This window comes from Alexandromys fortis, unplaced genomic scaffold (assembly GCF_014885135.2).
Source record: "Alexandromys fortis isolate MF-2015 unplaced genomic scaffold, M_Fortis_MF-2015_v1.1 scaffold_145, whole genome shotgun sequence".
Taxonomy (NCBI): domain Eukaryota; kingdom Metazoa; phylum Chordata; class Mammalia; order Rodentia; family Cricetidae; genus Alexandromys; species Alexandromys fortis.
The window spans coordinates 941,225-962,159 of record NW_026068049.1 but is presented as its reverse complement, the minus strand read 5'-3'; the positions used below and the strand labels follow the sequence as shown (position 1 = coordinate 962,159).

The 20,935-nt window shown below is 45.5% G+C and overlaps 1 protein-coding gene across 9 annotated transcripts in view; it reads right to left on the bottom strand.

Annotated features, from left to right (window-relative positions):
• Window positions 1-20,935, bottom strand: part of Runx2 (RUNX family transcription factor 2) — a 308,143-nt gene that overhangs the window by 221,328 nt on the left and 65,880 nt on the right. For 5 of the 9 annotated variants that reach the window (XM_050119361.1, XM_050119366.1, XM_050119363.1 and 2 more), the window contains exons 2-3: window positions 11,965-12,323; window positions 2,099-2,255 (exon numbers count right to left, since the gene is read on the bottom strand). In XM_050119361.1, the coding sequence (XP_049975318.1) occupies window positions 2,099-2,255; window positions 11,965-12,323 (516 nt within the window). Of the gene's footprint in view, window positions 1-2,098; window positions 2,256-11,964; window positions 12,376-20,935 lie in introns of those variants that run through there. The other 4 variants (XM_050119362.1, XM_050119365.1, XM_050119367.1 and 1 more) reach the window with 1 other exon arrangement.

Below are 20,935 nucleotides of genomic sequence, written 5' to 3'. Positions count from 1 at the left end.
CCACCACGTCCCAGCTGCTTCAAAGGAAAAATCCTACTTTCTTCAGTTAAGATCATAAGAAATATAGGGGGAGGGGGTCAGCTCTGTTTGGACATAATTACACTTCATCAAAAGAGGCTTCCTTCATCTTCCATGCGTGAAAAGTCTGCAAGCAGTTAAGTCTGTCTTTTTTTTTTAATATAAAAATTGCTATTTGGGAAACCAGCCAAAACTCCGAAAGCCAATATAGTAAAACAGCACACACCCTTTGCTCCCTTTTGAAGTTTCTTAAATAAATATGTTGAGGGTTTGCAAAGTATACTATCACTCTGCTATAGTTTCTAGTCAAATTGATCAGAAAAAAAATGGGTGATTTAGTGTCTATATAACACAAAAGTGTAATAAATGAAAACACAACTTTGGATCTGTAAAATAAAATTAAGAGTAGCAGTCCACCCTCTAAATATTAAAATTCACTGCTCTGCTCACAGTAACAGAAGAAAAAAGATGCAATTTAGGCGAGTGTCCAGGTACATCGTCATGGTTACATCTAGAGTACACAGGGACCTCCTTATGTTTACTTTTTTTTTTCCAGGAGAAAATGGGAGAGACAACTGTATTGTGACTCTGCAACAGGAACTAAGAAACAAACAGAAGCATGAAAAGAGTAGATGAAAGAATGAATGAATGAACGAATGGATGAACGAACGCACACATGCCTTCCAAACCTAACCAGTCGCTAGAGAGAAGCTGCGTAGTCTCATTCTTCTAATGAAGGCGCGCAGAACCTGCTCCAGAGACGAACCCTGCGGTTCCGCTCTCCCAGAGGCTCCGCACCTCAGTTTGGTCCAGACACCCTCCAGTGACAGCATCTCATTAGCGAGCTTTCTTTTCTTTTCCTTAAGTTAAAAAGTACAGCTTCTTGGCCCCATTCCTAGAAAGTAACTAAAACCTACTCATTGGAAACAATCTTGTTTAAATTTCCCTTATCAAGTTTTTACAATGGTAATAATTTGACATATGACCCAAACAAGAGAGTAATTATTGGACGCGATTGAGAATGGGTGTTTCTCATTTCCTGCTTCAAACCTGGGCTGAGGGAGCACACACGCAGGTGTCATGGTTTTACTTCACCTCAGTCCTAAAGTGCTCCTACTTTTTTTTCTCTTAGTGTAATACTTAAAATGGAAATATTAGATTCAATAAATTGAATGAACATAATACCTCCAACAGGTGAATAACCAGTAGCAGTCTTTCTGGAGAACAAGCAAATAAAAAGCAAAGTATTGATTTTCTTAGGAACCTCACCAAAAAAATAATTCCCTTTCTGAAATCCTTATAAGGATTATCTCCTATTTCGTGACTCCCCTAAATGCTCCTAATATCTAAATGTGATTTCAGATGATTGAACACCCTAAATGCCGCGAGGCCATTGGGGTCCTAAGCGTTGCTAGGCAATGTTATAGTCACTCTAAGTAATTCACTTATTCAAACAAAAAGTCTTCAGTCAAGCTTGGTGGCCTTTAACCCAGCACTCTAGAAACTGGAGCAGGCAGATCTCTGTGAGTTCGAAGCCAGCCTGATCTACATAAAAGTTCCAGGCCAACCAGGGATACATAGTAAGGCCATATCTAAAAATATACCCCCTTAAAAAGCCTAAACAATTATTTTTAAAAGATTCTTATTACCAGACTAAATCACTCAAGGGTGACATCGCTAAGGGAAGACAGTGTTCTAGCTGCCCCCATTTCAACTCAGGGTGATGCTGATACTGTGGGAAACGCTTCCCAAGCAATCACTTTCCTGTACCCATTGCCTTTCAATCTCAAGTCACGTGACTCCTCCTACTTCAGAACTTGATGCTCCAAGCATCCTTCTCTCTACTGTACACACTGAACCTTGTGAAGTCAGGAGCTAGTTCTTCTGAGAACACGGTTTGACTCTTCAATATCATCAAACATATGAAAATGGCCTCCATACTGAGGAGAACACTCCAGGGCATCTGGATCGGTGTACACAAACCTTCGGTGGCTCTGTTTCAGTAAGAAGATGCTGGGTTGCACACAGACAAGTCCATGTTGCACCGGAGAGCTAAAGTGTTTAAAAAGCAGAGACCTACCTCGTCCACTCCGGCCCACAAATCTCAGATCGTTGAACCTTGCTACTTGGTTTTTCATAACAGCAGAGGCATTTCGGAGCTCGGCAGAGTAGTTCTCATCATTCCCTGCCATGACAGTAACCACAGTTCCATCTGGTACCTCTCCTAGGGCTACCACCTACACGAAACAGGAAACACAGAAGGAACAAGGGCACATCAGAAACACTTAAGGACGGAGAACACATGCTTACTGTAAATGTCTTATCAGAACCCAGTGTGGTGGCCCAGTGATGGCAGACCACAAGGGAAGCATCTGTATTGAGGCTGTGACACCCTTTCAGACATACTGATGTCTCGGGGTCCACCCGTTTTGAAAGCAAGCTAAATTTCCCTTTATTTATCGTTCAGTCCTCACAGAATATATGCACATTTTTATTAAATCCCCATGTTAGACTGTCTGCATGAATTACGCTCCAGAAAGAAGGCTGACACCCATCTGCAGATTGTACCATCCATATTAAGGTGTCAGCTGTCTACAGCTCCAAGAGCCCTGAGGTGTGGTCTTAAGTCAGATCTTCAGTTAAAAGCAGAAGGGTATTTAGGGGCTCCAGAGACAGCTTAGTGGGTAAAGTGCTTGCTTTGGAAACATGAGGACTTGAATTCAAATCCTCAGCACCCATGCAAAAAGTTGGGGGTTGGCAGTTTGTACATGCAGTCACTGCTACAAGCTGGAAAACAGGCCATCTGGGGGGCTTACCAGACGGCCATCTTAGCCTAATTTGCAAGCTCCAGTCCCCAAGAGAGGACCTGTCCCAAAACCTAGGGTAGAGGGGAAAAGAAATGGCTCCCTGGATTAAACACTCTCCACCAAATTTGACTTGAGTTTCGTCCCTGGAGCCTACAAGAAAAGAGAAAGTGCTGACCACTTGTCCTCTGACCCCCACATGCACAAGCATGTATGTGTGTGCTTACGTAAGAGATAAATGCAACTTCAAAACAAGGCGAAGAGCAACTGAGGAAGACAGGCCAGTGTCAGCTTCTGGCCCCCAGATGCACTCTGATGGCACAATGCACATGCATGCACATGTGTGTGTGTGTATGTGTGTGCTCATGTGTGTGCACACGCACTCACACACACACACAGTACCTGATTAGCTCTACGGAAAAGGACTTTTCAGGTGATGTTCCTACTTCCTGGATACAGACCAGGTGGGGGCAGGTGTCTCACGATTCATCTCCCTACACGGGACTCAGCGGTCCTCTTTTAATGATGATGTGACCATATTCCCAGCTGCAGGTCCCCGTGAGAGAGCCGAAGCTATCAAGTGAATAACGTCTAGGCACAGAAGAAAGGTCTACCCAAGGCAGAAAACGATCATGACAAACAAGTAGTACAATCAAGAACTGTGCCCTGGGCTGGGGAGAAAGACTGGTTGGGAAAGTACTTGCCTTGCAAGCGTGTGGCCCAGAGTCTGATCACTGGAGGAAATGAAAAATGCCAGGTGTTATGGCATATGCTTGTAATCCCAGCCCCGGGGAAGTAGAAAAAGAAAGATTGGGGTAGATCAGCCACCCTACTCAAAACGACAAGTCTTAGAACCCATGAAAAAAAAAAAAACAAACTAGTGTTATTGACCTCTGACCTCCAAACACATGCATGTACACCCGCACCTAAGGAAGCACACACCCATACCCACAACCCCATTTTATTCCTTCTGCCATGTTGGAATGCCACATTTGCCCCACTGTGGTCTTCAACAGTTAATCTGAAGCTTATCAATTCAGGCAAAATACAGGCTAACCCATCTCTGAGGCTAACTCCTTCAGAATCACTTCACCCTAGGTCTGCTGTGTACCTTTGGTTAACATGGAACCTTGTTGAGAGAATGCTCACCATGGGGAACCTTCCCTGTCACATATAAAACATTCTGTTTCCAGTCCACTACAAAGACCTTACTTCTCAGTGGCAGTCCCTTCCTCTTCAGGAGCTCCCAGGATCCTCTGCACGGCCTATTGCCATTTCTTCACTTAGTGCTGAGATATCGTATGATAACTTGGCAACAGCTCCGGCGGAATTGGCCATTCCGACAAAGCACCCCTGTGCATTTGTCCATCTAGCAAACACCCCACTCTGTCTTTCCCCACTTCTGCTTCTGGGCTCCCGTTGGTTAAAAATTTCACACATGAAAAAGCCTGGGTCAAAACTGGTCTCGCTGAACATAGCGGACAAGGAGGACTACTGAGACCTCAAGAACAATGGCAACGGGTTTTTGATTCTACTGGACCTATTGGTTTCGTGGGAGCCTAGGCAGTTTCGTGGATGCTCACCTTACTAGACCTGGATGGAGGTGGGTGGTCCTTGGACTTCCCACCGGGCAGAGAACCCTGATTGCTTTTTGGGCTGACGAGGGAGGGGGACTCGATTGGGGGAGGGGGAGGGAAAGGGGAGGCGTCAGTGGGGAAGAGACAGAAATCTTTAATAAATAAATAAATTAATTAAAAAAATTCACACAACAAATTAGATATTCCCAAACATACTTGGTATGGACCCTCCTTAAAGTGTATTTCCTGTCCAGTGATACACAGGTAACGATATTTTAGGACTGAGTTATCCCTATCTGTGACCCCCTACCCATAATGTTCCCATGATATCCTCTCTCCCGGCCAGGAAAACAACCAAATGAAATAAAGCCTTGCCACGGTGTCTGTCACTCCTGCTTCACTCTTAGGCTGTTTCCCAGTCTTCAACTTCATACTGAAGTTCAAAATCAAAACACTTTCCTTTAAATTTCCCATGTCCCACGGTGTCTAGTTACCCTCCTTTTTTCAACACAGAAATTGATGATTAATACCTAATTAGCCCAAAGTTTAAAGAATGGCCTTCATTTCACCTAGATTTTTACATGTCTCAACTCCCAAAACAGTGCCTGGCACCTTAGGAGGGGCTTGATGGGTATTTAAAGAAGAAAAATATAGGAGCCAGAAAGATGGCTGAGCGGGAAAAGCGCTTGCTATGCAAACATGGGGCTGATTTCGAATCCTCGGAGCCCACAGGAAGACTAGACACGAAAAGATGCAGGGCTGACATTTGTAATGCCTGTACCCTTACCGGGAGATGGGGTGAGAAGAAACATGAGTCATTTGGCCTGGTACCCAGCAGCACAGCAAAGAGACTGCCTCCAACACGGTAGACAACAAGGACCCATATCTGAAGTTGTTCCCTGTCTACCACACACGTGTCATGGCACTCCATAGTCTCACACACACACACACACACACACACACACACACACACACAGTGTGAAAGAGAGGGAAAGTATGTGTGTATGCATGTGTGCGTGTGTGCGTGTGTGTGCGTGTGTGTGTGTGTGTGTGTGTGTGTGTGTGTGTGTGTGAAATGAGTAAATGAAAGAGTTCCATAAAAAGCACTGTTCCCAGCAGCCAGCAGCCTGTGGGCTAGCAGCTAAAATGCTGAGAGGACCAGTTGTAAGATGAGTCTGAGTCAGCCTCCCTCAGCAACAGCCCAGTGTCCTTGGTGCAGACCGGTATTGCCTGGAGTATACAGCTATTCTCAACTCAAGAAGTCTCCTGGGTCAAAAGTAAATCCCCTGAGAACAGACTTCCTCTCTGCCACCGTGGTCTAGCAACTCGGGTGGGGTCGGGGGAGTTTCTAAAACCAGTGCTATACTCCTGAAGGTGAGGGTTTCTCCGAAGCCCAAACGGCACACTGGAAAATACAGAAATAATTGACTTGTCTGCCAGGATTTATCTGAACATTAAGACATTTTGTACATTCGGCAGATCGTATTTTAACATCTGATGCCTGCCTTTTTATCTCAAAATACATATTAATGAAGGTGAGAGTAAGCTAAGTACTGTTTTAGAAGAGACTTTATGCACTGAAAAGCACGAGCTGCCACTTCCCCTACTCTTCCTCCCTACATGTCTACCACTACCCTTATACCAATCATTTCCTTTCTGAGAACCACAGTTTTCCAATAGGAATTGAAAATAATTTTTAATGCTGTGAAATGCCGAAGATACCACATCAGCACAGAGTGTCGATACAGTGATCTGAGTTTGGGGAAGGTAAGGAGACGGACAGTTCCACGTCTGCTGCCTGCTAAACACAGGCTTTTCGTGACAAGCATTCTTTAAGAGTGCCACTGGGTATGTGACCCTTCTCTTCGTGGCCTCAAATGTTTTGCAGTATTGTTGAAAGATAAAGGATGACCCCTTGCGGGTCTCACTCCAGTCGTGCAGAGTTTCAGAAAACAATAATAGTAATAGTAATAGTAATAGTAATAGTAATAGTAATAGTAATAATAATGAACTCTGCCTCCGTTTAAAGTTTTTAAATAGCTTGGAACATTATTGTTCTGTTACATATTTTTAACATAATGGACTTTTTTTAAGTTAGAAGAGAACAAAAATTGATTCAATATGAGAAAATGTAAAAGAAAATATTCCTGAGAGTGAAATACATAAATCCACTTTCCCAAAGCAGCATAATAATGGTTATATTAAACGTGGGTATGTTTTACATATCATATTTAGCAAAACATGGATTTTCACGAGCTGTGTTAACCTTCTATGAGGCTTAGAACTGGGCCCGGAGAACATGGCAACACCCACAGAGACAATCTGTCTATCAAGGCTGGACTCTAGTCCAATGGCTAAAATATAGTGTATTTCCTGTTATTCATTCTATCAGACCAGACTGACCAATGTTTTTTTTTTTCTGAGAAGGGGGAGGCACATGTCTTGGGAAGGGGAGTACTGTATTTAACTGTATATCACTCAGAAGTTTAATTACATGTTTGAGACTTTTTAAAGTAGATGTCTAAGGCCTAAAAGTTTCCTTTGAATATTCCCAACCATGTTTATCTAAAAGAAAACCAAAGAATGAAGAAATTTTTACACATTTCATCTGTACCAAACCCAAGCAATGGAAAAACATTTTAAAGGGAAAAAAAAAACAATTTTTAAAAAATCACTCTTTAGCTGGTTAAGCAGAAGCATGAACTGAGTTTTTTTTTCCGATGCTACCCAACACAAAGTATTGTTCTGCAAAGAATAATTCGTGATGAACTCGTAATAATTACATTTCTAGGTGTTCTTAAAATATAACAATTACAAAGTCAAGAAAAAAACATGAGAAAGAGAGAAGTCACTTTCTGTTCTGGCTTTCCAGAATTGAGAAAGAATTCCCTTTAGTTAGTGCACCCCACTGTAACCAGCATTTAAACCACACAATATACGGCTTGTACAAAATGAAGTTAAAAAAAGTATTTAATGCTAGTGATATTGAAATTATGTCTGAGACCCATTCTGACTCAATCTGGGCCTCACGCTGAATGAGGAGCGATAGCGAACTTAGCTTAGCCCCCTGGTCCTGTGGTCTTACCACACTGGGAGTTTGAAATTGCCCATGACTTTTCCATGGACAGCAGTTTAGTCTAACCTAATCAATTACTGTGACAGATTAACATTATTTTGGCATATTGCAATGCAGTAAAATGAAATATAATTATTTCCAAAATAGAATCTGATCATCTTTTTCTTTGTAATGAGGAGAGGAGGCAACTCAATTATTGCAAGAAGCAAAAACAAAAGAAAACTGTATCTTTTTCAAATTAAACTATGAAATATTTCAATAAATTCTGCAGTGTGGCTTTAGAACTTAAGCCAGGAAGGCTTCCTCAACTCAATAAAAAAAATGAATCCTAAAAGAAAAATAAATACAATACATCATTTCAAAAATTTAAATAAATGTCTAACAGAAAAATAGTGAATTTTTTTTAGTTTAAGCTAGCAATCCATGTGCCACAAATCACAGTGGCTTAGGTCAACCAGCAGTGAATATTCTGGAACTCTGAAAATACACAGTCAATGATGCCATAGGAGAAAGTACAAAGAAGGACGCCTACCATACCTTTCCTCCAACATAAGTTTTCCAAAGTTCAAAAAAGTATATATTTTCTATCTAAAAATTTATTCTAACTTACAATAAGTTATATATATTCAGTCCCACAATATATGCCTTTCAATGAGTTTTACAAAAAAAAATTTATCTTGTCTCCATACAACCTGATGTACTATGATTGACATAACTTTGCAAAAACAGTATGTGCTGGGATTAATAAGGTTTGACAAGCTCAATGATATTTTTCCTTATTAAACTACAATTAGATTTTTTTAATATATAAACAAAATCTAACCATTAAACACTTAAGAAAACTATAACTCCCTATCACCAAGTATGTATAAGTTACAAATTTGCTTTTGAAGGAAGAAAGCCTGCCAACGATGTCAACAAATCAGTCTCAAATAGAAATTGCACCATCATTTGGGAACTTTTCATCAACTCTGAAAGATGCTATTAAAAATATAAAATTAACTCTGAGTACTTGATCATGTATCTAAATATGCTTTCTTCTACAACACTACTAGAAAAAAAAGTGACATTGGTGAATAGAGATGGTCTCGTGTTCTCTAACTTAAAACAGAGATATGGGCCTATCCTGCTCTGAGCTTTAAGATATACATCTGGATGTCAACATCGTGTTTCAGCTTGAAGCTATTTAAGTCAACTTAGTTATGAACCCTGAACAGCAGGCTTCACAGTGAAGATGCTGACAGGCCTCTAACTCAAAGGACGCTCGCTACTGGAGGCAGGGTTGACACATTCTGGCCACTCTGCCCACCAGACCAACCATCAGCTACTGAGTTGAATTTGCAAATTGCTTCGTCCTGTCACTAAAATCATCTGTGACAGAAAGGGCCTAACATCCTCGAACAGGAGCCCTAAACTATTTTGGGGTTTTAGTGAGATACACCTGAAAGAAATGTTAAAAATATTTATTTCCATTTCCTTGACACCTGGAAGGACTGTCTATTTCAAAACTACAGAGCTTCGGTAAAAGTACAAAGGTGACAACTAACTTTGCATGGAGACCACTAGCTGTTTTGTGGAGTTTTACATGTTGGATATAAATTAAATAATTTTTATTTATTCTTTTTTAAATGCCCAATTTATATTACATGAACAGTACCAATAGCTTCTGTACTTTTTATTATAATCCACTGTCGCTATCCTGTTGAAGCACTATTTAAGTCGTCAGAGAGCAAAACAGTCTACTGAATCCATTTCTGGCCGGCTGTAGACAACTGCGTCACAAACCTGAAGTATAGGCTCAGTAAATATTGTGTTGATTTGAACACTAGATTTCTCAACCATTGTGTCCTCTCAGGGGTGGGAGCGTCTTAAGGCATCTACCTCTCTGCTTTTTACCTAACAATGCTATAACTTATTTGGTACATAGCTCTGGATATGATAGCCAAATTGCTGTCACCACTTTTGAAACGGGGACTTCATACTATTTCTTCACTGCAGATGTATTTCATTACGTTGAGAGTATAAGAAGTCTGTTACACTCATGCACCCACTCCCAATGCAAGTTATTTTTAAAAGCCTGCTGTTACATCATTGAAATGAAAATCATAAAAGTCTCTGTCAAAATGTGTACCTTCAAATATCCCTAAATATTTTAAGCAGAGAGACCAAACTGTTAGGGGTGAGCTTGAATCTCTCACCCACTCTTCGAATGCCGTTATACAGAAAAGGAAGTACACAAAGTCAAACTCTAGGTAAACCCACTAGACCCGTATTACTAATTTAAATATTACAGTACGCCCTATGCTATCGATGCTCTGTCTGCCGGTTAAAATAGGAAACATGCACTCTGTGATGAGAATGCTTTAACGGCAAAGAAATTCATTTCCAAAGAGTTTTAGAAACTAGTTAGAAAACCCAGCTTCGAAATCCAAGAAAAGTTCAGATTGAACCGCATTCCATCTTTATACCCAAATCCTTTCCCTGCAGAATGCTTGTGCTCAATATCAAATCGGCATTTAAAACGACAGTTCAAGACAATTATATCCTAAGCACACTCACACTAGAAGATGCATAGAACTCCAGACAGTGAATCAATAAATTTAAATACTTACACTTCAATGCATGGTCTTGCATAGACAAAAATATCTACTGATTTGCAATTTTCCCTATTTTCATTTAGGTTTGGAAAAAGATTTTAGCTTGGTTTTTATTTAAAAAAAAATCTACCCTCACAGAGACTGCTTAGAAAATTCTGGGCCCTTGGCTGATAAACATTGTAAAAGATACCTCTAATACGAAATATCATTTTCTACAATTTCACCTATATCTGACCTTTTCACATCACAAAGAAAATGGACGCTCTCAAAGAGGAAAACTGCCGTGTGTGATTTTTTTTTTAAAGAGCACTACTTGATCCAACTACAAAAAGAAACTTGCTAGAGAGAACGCAACACACACACACCTCTTCAGTAAGAACCCGTTCAGATAGCTTCTCAGATAGAAGACCTAAAGAGATAACTACTCCAATTGACCTGGGCTCCTCCTGCCACCCCACCCACACGTGGAATCTGAATTGATGCGTGGGGTACCGGTGATCAACAACTGGGAAATGCAAGGGGCCCGTGGGAGTTTGGCACCAGAGTGAAGGATGAAGGAACTGGCACAATTTTTCCCTTTTTCCCCTCCCCCACCCTCTCCTGCTTTCTTTCTTTCAAGATCATACTTAACCTGCTCTCCACAGATGCTGGGTCCCAGGCCCACCCCCTAGAACTGGAGGTGCCTTTGGATTCATCTCCCTGGCTGCCTCACCCCCTCCATTCCTAGGGTCTAGACCAGCGAGAGTGTCTTCTGGTGGGCTTGTTCCCCACCAACAACATCTTCCCGGATAGCTCCAGGAATCCCAAACTACACCATAGCTATGGCCAGAGGCTGAGGACCCGAACACCTTCAACCTGCTGGCGTCTGCCCATGACTCCCACTGCTACCGGTGCTGGCAAGCTAACGGACTCCGGACTCTGGCGGAGGAGGCCGCGGGGGCGCACCTTGGCGCCCAGGCCTCCGGCAGAGGCAGAGCCCTTCCCAAGCAGATGGGACTTCTGGGGTTCCGGCTCTTTGAAAGCAATAAAGCAAATCTACGAATTTCACCTCCATTTTCCTTCTGAGCAGCCAAAGTTGCTCCACTAGTTTCTCTCTTCCTCCCAGGCGGAGCGAGGCGGGAGAAAGCAGCCTAAGCCCTGATCCCCCTTCCCCGACGTTCATTCCTGCACTTGGGGATCTAGTGCCCTGGACCCCGCAGCTGCCGGGCCTCAATAAAAGCGGGGACCCCGGCGACCCCACCTTCTTCCGAGTAACGGGAACGGGAGCCCGCCAAGGAGGGCTTGAATGTCCCTGTCCGAACCCATTGCCCCGCATCCCCACGTTTGCTGAGCACCTCAACCTTCTCGCCAAAGGCTGGCACCTCATCCCGCCCCAGGGGCAAGCATCCTCCGGCGCCGGCACCCCGCGGGCACCAGGCCCGAGTCCCGGAGCTGCTGGGACTGCCAAGCAGCACCCAATCCGGGAAGGGGACGCCTAGTCCGGAGTAGCGGCCTGCGGCTGTGGGGGAGGCGGGAAGGAGAACACGGAATCCTGGACAGAAGGGACGCGGGGATGAGTGTGGGGGACACGGGGGAAGGGGGCGGGGTGGAGCTAGGGCATCGGGGTTCACAGTGGGCACCTAGGATCGTCTGGGGCCAAGGAACTCCAGCAGGGGAATGAGCAAGAACCGAGGCCAGGAGACAGGAAGGATGAACAAGCAAGAAAACCTAGGCTAGGATGGGAGTGGTCGTGGGCACAGGTGACCGCTGCGGGGTATGTAGACCATGGCCACCTCGGTCCCTGAGTCAGAGCCACCAAGACTGAAGTCTTGGAGGACACCCGTGGGCACAGAGACCGCTGCGGGCAGGTTCCACTGAGCCCGGCCGGGGGCTGAGGGTGGCCAGTCTCTTACCTTGAAGGCCACGGGCAGGGTCTTGTTGCACCGCCAGTGCGAGGGCAGCACGGAGCACAGGAAGTTGGGGCTGTCGGTGCGAACCAGTTCGGCCGGGTGGTCGGCGATGATCTCCACCATGGTGCGGTTGTCGTGCGGCGGCCTCAACCGGGGCACTGCCGCTGCCGCTGCTGCCGCCGCCGCAGCAGCCGCTGCGGCCGCCTCCTGCTGCTGCTGCTGTTGCTGCTGTTGTTGTTGCTGCTGCTGCTGTTGCTGCTGCTGTTGCTGCTGCTGTGCAGCCACCACCGGGCTCACGTCGCTCATCTTGCCGGGCTGCAGGCTGCTGGAGGGGGGGCTGAAGCGCCGGCTGGTACTCGGATCTACGGGAATACGCATCACAACAGCCACAAGTTAGCGAAGTGGCCGGGGGAGGGGGAGGAGGGTGGAAATGGGGGGCGAGGAGGAGGAAATTGAGGGGGTGGAGGCGAGACGGGGGGAAAGAGGATGGAGGTGACAGGACTGAAGAGGTGAGAAATCAAGTTCGAGGAAGCCGACTGCCGGGCGGAGTCTGATGGGGGCCGGTGACCGGCGACCAGGCTCAGTTGGGTTGGCGGGTGGGGACACCCGGGAGACGCAGATCTCCGCCGGGAGGCTTGAGAGCCCCGGCGGTGGCAGCTGCGAGAGGGGCGCGGGGGCGTGTTTGGCCGAGCGGAGTCAAGGGACTTGAAGTTAGCAGCTTGCAATGGGGGGGGGGGGGGGAGGTTTGGGGCACAGCGTCCCGGGTGCACGGGCGCCCCCCTCCCTGTTCCAGTTCGGTAATGGAGCCTGGCACGTTCAGCAATCCATCTCAGCGGTCCGTGTGGCCCCCGCGCTGCCCGACACCGCCAAGCCGAGCGCGGCTGCCCAACTTCTGGCGCCGCCGCCTGCCCGCGCCTCCTCCTCCTCCGAGGCCGCTGCGCGCTCCCCTTTGCCGGCTGCGCGCTCCGAGTCCTCCCGCCGCCGCTTTTTCCTCTCCCCGCGTCTCCTCTCGCCCTCTCACTCGCCGCCTCCTCGCAGCCACGTCCTTCCTGCTCTTTGCAAATGCCCCTGGCCCCCTCGCGCTTCAAGGTGCCGGGAGGTAAGTGGGGGCAGCGGATCTCAGGGCGACAGCTCCGGAGCCTGTAGATCGCAGCCGCTGCCGCCGCCCGCCGGCCGCGAGAAGCGCCGGCACGCTGCGCTGGGCTGCGGATGCTGGAGGGAGGCGGTCCCCGCCTAGGGCATCCGTGCCTGCTCCTTCAGCTCCCCCCGCATCCCCAGGACCAGGAACCCCCTTCTTAGTCTGACCACGCTGAAACTGAGAAGCCGGAGAGCCTCAGGCTACTCCTGCTGTCGTTATTTTTCGTTGTAACTTTAAAAGAGGAGGAAGGAAAGTTCTCGAGTCCCCTCGTTGACGTCTGGACACTTTTCACCCTCCCCCAACACCCCACCCACCCTACCTCGGCTGGGGCGGTGGGGGGGGCAGATATTTACAGGATTCGGGGTTGGGTTTTATTTTCCCCCTTAGGTGACACCAAAAAATGGGTGACAGAAGGACTTGTCAAAATAGTTCTAGAAACTCAAGTGGATGCCTGGACGTTTTCTTCTTACGTATTCATTCTTGTCATTCCTGGGCAATAAGGATGGGTTGCTTTTTTTAAGAACTAAAAAAAAATGACAGCTTGATAATGAAAATAAGTTGTAAATTGCAAAAGCACTTGCTGAGAGGGGCAAAGTGTAAATATATAAACAGCGGTAATCCGTGAATTTTCAATCTTTTATTAAGCCGAGTTTTCGAGTCAGTCTAAGTCTTGATATTCTTCCTCATCACACCCCCCGAGGGGAGGATAAAATAAAAAGTTTTTATTTAAAAAAAAAAGCTTCAGTAATTATTTATTTATTTATGTAATTGTTTCCGACATTTTTTTTAAAAAGACGATTTTGGAATCCCTAAAAGGTTGTGGTCGAGAGATGAAGGAGTGCGGAAAAAGGCGGCAGTTTTTACCTAAAATGTGGTTTTTGGAGGCTGGGATTTCTAATGATTAGGTTTTTGTGGTTTATATAGACACAACTCAAGCTAAGGCGATCATTTAGCTGATGGGAGACAGAAGCACGTGGGTGTCTCCAACCAGCCTCCAATTCTGAGCCTTCAAAACAAATCAAACAGATTGCGCGCCCACAGAAGCCGGGAAATCCGCTGGAGGCTGCTACACCCCAAGGACTAGGCAGCCGCAACATGAGGCTGGTTCACCTCTCGCGTGATGTTCTGTTACGTCTATTTAAGCGATTTTTAAAAACTTTTAAAGCTTCCAAATAGAATCATTTGCCCAAGTCCTGATGATTCCTAGCAACAAGGTAGCTGACACAGTCGCGACTTAGTGCAATCCATGAAAAATTGGAGTCCTCCCTTGAAGGACTGAGCTACAGGGATAGCTGGGTACCCTACCTCTATCTCCTGTCTTGCTTAAAGCTCTTCGCATGGCCATTAACTAGAACTTTTATTAGTGGATGCAAATGCCTCCCAAGTTCTTCAAGAGACCTGCCACGACCCTCCCTATCGGGTTTTCAAAGCGCAGCTGCCACTCTTATCCCGCGCGCCCAGGGAAAAGGTTACCAGGACGCGAAAGAGGTTGTTTGCGCCTCTGCAGGACTCAAGACTCTGACAAGCATAAGACAAGCACGGATCTCTGTGCCCAGGTGACCTAGGGACCTGTGTTCCGGTGCCTGAGATGGTGCTGGGGTCCAAGAGTGGACACGAATGAGAGGGACTGTGCCCTGTCACGGGCGTAGAGATGAAACTGGAGTACACTACTATGTCCTTCCTCTTTGTGTCATCATTTCTGCCTCCCCTTTCTGCTCGCTCCACTTACAACCGCCTTGTCGGTGTTTCCTTGTCTCTTGCTCTTCCCGGATTCTTCCCCTGCATCCTCCCCGTGCCACTTCCTGGTGCCTCTCAGTTTCCCTCTTCTGCCACACCGCCTGCTCCTCCACACCACCAAAAAGCAACACCTACTCCCGACCCTACTCCTCGCACCTGGTGGCCTCCATGCCTCTAGCGCTCAGCTCCAGGACCACCGAAGCCACTCATCCCATCACACTACCGATGCTGCGAGTTGCTGAGCTATCTCCCAAGGGTGCTACTTTTAATCATCTTTTTGATCACAGGGGAGAGCTCTAACTCTGAGTACAGCTGCATCGCCTGTGCGCGCTAGCATCCCTATGCCTAAATGCCAGTTCAGTAAAGGAACGCCCGCTTCCTTACCCATGTGAGAGACTGCACCCACCACCCACCTTCCTTACACACTCACTTGTATTCTCACCCGCTCACACACTGGCATTACGACACAATTACATGCGTTCCTCTCCTGCCTTTAGTGGGACAGTTTTCTTTGGGGACACATCTAATGGAGATGGCTTGTTTGCCCAACTCCCCCTTTTAAGTGTCTGGGGACTACGGCCTAAGGGAGGAGTCTCAGGAAACGGAATGAGATTCTGTAGTCATAGAGATAGAAAGTCATTGGTAGGTGATATTGCGTCCTCCTCCCAGGAAACCCACAGAATAAGGAACTTGGAGAAACTGACAGACACTGAGAAACAGTCCATATTTCAAATAGGGGCTCCCAGAGAGGGGCTTTTCAACAAGAAATTCTAGGGCCGTTTGAATTGAAGAAATCCTACCTATCTGGGGACGTTTTCTTCCCCACCATAGCTGATTAGTTACCACCACCACTACCACCACCACCACCTTTTTTTTTTTTAACTTAATGGATAATGAGACAAGCAGGCCTCAATGGTTGGAGATTTTAAGTACAATTTAATCAAGGTGAGATTATTTATTTTAATTAATCGTATCCGGTAATTCGGCTTTATAGCCTTCCTGGGCACCCTCTCTCCATTAAACATTTCGGTAGAACTAATGTAAGCAGCTCTTGGAAGTTCCCAGTCTTGGAGCCCTTGAAATATCCTACAGTTATTTATAATGTGGAAATGAAATTTTCCACTGAATGCCCTAACAACGGCTCAGGTATCTGGCAAAGAGGACTTCGGTCCCCTTTCAAAAACACACTCTCGCTGAACACTCACACTCTCAGCTGGAACTGATGGAGCCCTGTACTGGCCAGGGCTTGGCTCTGAGCACTAAACTTCAGTTGGAAACATTTCCACAGCCCCTTCACTCAAACCTCTCCTAATAGTAAGCACAGAGGGAAATCATGAGCCTTTTCCTTATGTCTTTGGTGTATGGAATGCTTCATCTCTCTCCTCGGCTTGGATTTTCCTTCTACAGGAAAATGCTATAAGCAGAGGCAGAGAGCAGAGCACATTTGGTAAATGCTTCCTGCAGGAGCCTAAGGTCCTGATCCCTGCCCCCTCCCAAAGAAGCAGAGCCAGAGGTACCTTTGAAATCCGGGTGCTCAGAAGGCCCTGAGACTTGCTGCCTAGGCAGCCCAGCCTGCTCAAGGGGCTCCAGGCCAGTGAGAACCTGTCCCAGAAGACGAGGTGGACTACATGTATGGCCTCTGGCTTCCACAAGCAAGCATGTACACACACACACTTCTAAGCAAATCACCCATTGGATTCCTTTCCAGAAATATTCCTTTCAGTTGTATCTTATAGTGCTAAAAGATAGATTTTTTTCCTTCGTGAAGATCTAACTACTCTGAAAGATACAAGCACAGCCATCCCCCACCACCGTGTCCTTCAATGTAACTGAATATAACTGTTAAGTGACAATACCTGGTGATTCTAACTTTTCAAAGAAAGTGCGATGTGAAAACAATCTTCTTTCAATCTCTCTCTCTCTCTCTCTCTCTCTCTCTCTCTCTCTCTCTCTCTCTCTCTCTCTTCTTGCCAGAAAAAGCTGAACTCCCAAAACAGGAACAGAATTCAGGGACCTCAGGCTTCTTTCGCTTTGGTTTCTAATCCTAACCCCTTCTACATTATTTTTTATACTTTTTTTCATGATGAAAAGTGGAGAAAGACCCTCAAAAAACTTAAAATAGGTCTCAATGAACCAGCTAATGAAGTAGGATAGCCACTGGAAAAATATGACCATCCTGAACTCTCTGAAGGTGTGTGTTTGTGTGTGTGTGTATGTGACAGTGTGTGTGAGAGAGAGTGTGTGCATGTGTATGAGTGTATGTGTGGTGTGTGTGTACGTGTGTGTGTGTGTGTGTGTGTGAGAGAGAGAGACAGAGAGAGACAGAGAGAGAAAGAGAGAGAGAGAGAGAGAGAGAGAGAGAGAGAGAGAGAGAGAGAGAGAGTCGGGACTTTATAAGCAGAACGCCCCGTGGAGACTTTTCTTTGGGGTTGACTGTATGAGGCTAGCCTGGAGATCCAGCACTACCACCAAACCAACAGTTACCATACTGGAGCCTATGGGATAAGTCTGGCCTAATGAATCTTTTCATACTGGCCTACAGGCAATGGTCTTCATGAATGTGTATGCACGTTTGCGTATTTGTGGGCACACCATAGGTGCATGCAAGTGAGTTTGTATGCAGATGCCCTAGGCTGATTCTGGGGAATTGTCCTGGATTGCTCTCAAACTCACCAGTCAACTTGACCTGAGGATCCCCAGGCTTTGCTTCTGAGACTGGCAATGGAGGCTGTCCCAACAGCCAACATTTTCATGTGTTCTGGGAATCTGAACTCAGAACCTTTGTCTTACATGGCAAGAACTTTTTAAAATTACGTGTTTATTCATTTTATGTGTATGATTGTTTTGTCTGCATACATGTCTTTATAACACTCGAATGTCTGGTACCTTCAAAGGATGGAAGAGGATGCTGGATCTCCCTGGCAACTGGAGTTATAAATGGTTATGAACCACCAATGTGCGTGCTTGGGAACAAACCCAAGTCCTCTGGAAGAGTAGTGTTCTTAACTGCTGAGCTTCCAACCCGGGGTAGCATTTATACCACGGAGCCACACACACACACACACACACACACACACACACACACACACGGGTAATATTTTGATAGGTATGTTACCTCTGTTTCATTCATGGTTCCACAAGAACACAAATGAACACACCAAGAACTTTCTGGTATCCCGTGTGTTCACAAGGTCTAGATACACTTTCCAGACAGCTTAAGAACTTGGGTGATCCAAAGGCCTCCTGACATAGTTTTCCACTTTAATTTCTAGACAGTTAAATGCTGTCTGATTTGTTTTAAGCTCAGTACATTTTCCCTGTTGTCGGTGGACCTATAACAATGTGCCTGGCTGTAAAAAGAGATGAACTGTTTGTAGCTTAGCATCATAAACCTTCCCTTGTTGTGCTAGTTAACGCTCCCATGGGCCGTTTTCAGACATTCATAAGAGTGCAGGGTTGTCGTAAAAAAGGGTGATGCTTGCCATATGATCCTTCAGAGCTGCATTTACAGCGCTCCTACGTAACTGCTGTGCCCTTAAAAGGGACTTAGGATTTGTTTGACTACAATACCAACTTCCTTAATAATATCCTAGATACATGAAGACCAGTATTCTAAAAATTAGTCATTTCCCAGAATTTAGAGACGTAGAATTAATTTTTTTAATTATCCCTCTAGTATTTCGAGGTCAGCTATTGGTCCATGGCAGTAGCAGTGATCAGCAGTGGAATGTTCTATATAAAAGTTTATGGGGCTTTGTGATGAAACTTCTGAGAACCCCTAAAATTAAAAGTTTCCTGGAGTAGCCCAATTATCTTATCAAAATGTTCTCCTCTTCCGCCAGCACACCAGAAAAGGACTTTCCAATTCTAATTCCACTGCCTAAGGTGCTAAGGCCTCATTCTAGGCCTTGGCATGGACCGCAAGTCATGCCCCTTCAACAGGCAACAAAAAGTAAACAATGACATTCTTGGTCTGTCTAAAAAGTACAAAAATCACTGTTTTCACCAGGTCAGAAATTTCAATTACAATCAAGAGGTGGGGAAAATAGGTTAGAAAGACAAACTGAACGTCAGGAGCCCAAGTCTTTGCATGCACTGACTCTTGCCTTACACAAGCCGTTGATTACCATTCTTGGTGTTTTGTGTCCTTAGCATTCTCCCTCAGAAACTGCTGGGTGTTTCCTTCTAAGCTTCCATGAGCTAGACTTCTCTCAGAAAACAAAAACAAAAACCACTTACTTATTCCAACCTAGCTATGATCAAGTTCCACAAGCAATGATTCCTTCATTTCCAACTTTGAGTGACTCTTCCGACATACCTTTTCAACAGCCAGATTGGCACGGGGCAATTGTTTGGATGGTTCCATAAGCCAGTTGTGATGTTTTCATTTGAGAGTAAATTAAAATACAATAATTTTGCTTTTAAAAAATGGGCAGACCATTCTGATCAGTGGTTAATCTTGTTCCAGGGTCCTGGCTCTCCCTTGTAGGTTTCGCTTAACTTACTGGGTCTCAGCTCCAAATTCCCCCATTTTATTGTGTGGAAATGGATGTGGGCCCATTAACTATTTCTCTTTCCCAGCTGACATTGACATTCATCAGAACTGGAAAAGGAAGAGAATTTGCAGGGAGAAAGAATTTTCGTTCTGGCCCCCTTGTGTCAACAGCAATTTTCTACAATGTAACTAACACACGTGGCTCCTGCCTCTGGCAGTGAGGGGGGGGGGGGATGACGGGATGTCGACGACAACGACACGGGACTTCAGACGTAGGTGCTACAGAAAGCTAGTTGTCCAGTTGTCCAGTGCTGAGCACAAACAACATTTATCAACCAACAGCAGCGTTAGCAGCCAGCAGCTATCCACAAACCACACGTATAGAACGTCCCTCCTCCAGGATACTCGTAAGACTCCCCTAAGGAAAAAAACCTTTTCCAGAAGCCTGCAGAAAACTTTTTCCATCTTCCAGTATCCTAAACTGCGAGGGATCTGGATCTCAGCTTTGCAGGCACAGGGAAGGACCCTTCCTTGGTTGCCCTATTTAGCCTGCTTGCTTTCAGCCCCAAGGATTGAACTTAGGCCCTCGATCATTACCACACCACTGGGCAATCTTCTCAGTTCTTTTACCAATTTTTTGTTTGTTTTTTAGACAGAGTCTTGTTAAGCTACCCAGGCTGACGTTGAATTTACTCTAAAACCCAGTCAAGCCTGGGATTTGAGGTCCCTCCTGCCTCAGCCTCCTGAGAGGCTACAATTGTGGGATTTTGCCATCAGGCCCAGATTGCTTGTTGCAGGGGTGTGGCGAGGTTGCCTGTTTTTAAAGGTTATGTTATGTGTATGAATGTAAGGTGCTTCGTTTTTGTTTTTGTCTATATGTACATAAGTGCACTAGGTGCCTGCAGTGCCCCCAGAGGCCAGTAGGTGGCATCAGATGCCATAGAACTAGAGTTACACATGGTGGAGTCGTGCTTGAAACCAAACCCTGGTTCTCCAAGTGCTTTTAACAACAGCTAAGTGGTCCCTACTTTCTGAATTCTTTAGACTTTGTTTTACCCTTTTAAAGTCAAATCCTTATTATTCCAGTCCCTTTATAATGGATTCTTCTTCAGATTAAGCTTTTCTTGCTCACATTATTGTGTGACCTCTCTTCATTGGACCCCGATATACTAAGGCTTCCATGTTCTGGCCCCCAGCATGTCCTTCCTTATTCACACTGGTTTCCACTTGGAACACTCCCTTTGGGCCACATGATGAGCACTTCCAACACAGCGTCACATCTCTGAATGATTTATCTCCTCCTATAGAGGAGTGTATAGTCAGAGGATACCCGTATTCAAGAGATGGCAATGCAGAAGCGGGGGGGGGGGAGCTATTTTAAAGTGTGGGGTGACTCTACTCAAGATTTCTGTGGAGTTGTCTTTATAACTTCCATAAAATCTTAGAGTCCACATGTTAATGGAAATACATATAAATATGAGCAAGGCTAAGTGGAGTCAGTAGCTGAAAAGAGATGCGTATATACATATATGTCTCAATGTGCTGCAGTAATAATGATCTAGGAGATCCTGTGTCTGGGAGTGGGTGGGCAGGGGAGGAGTGGG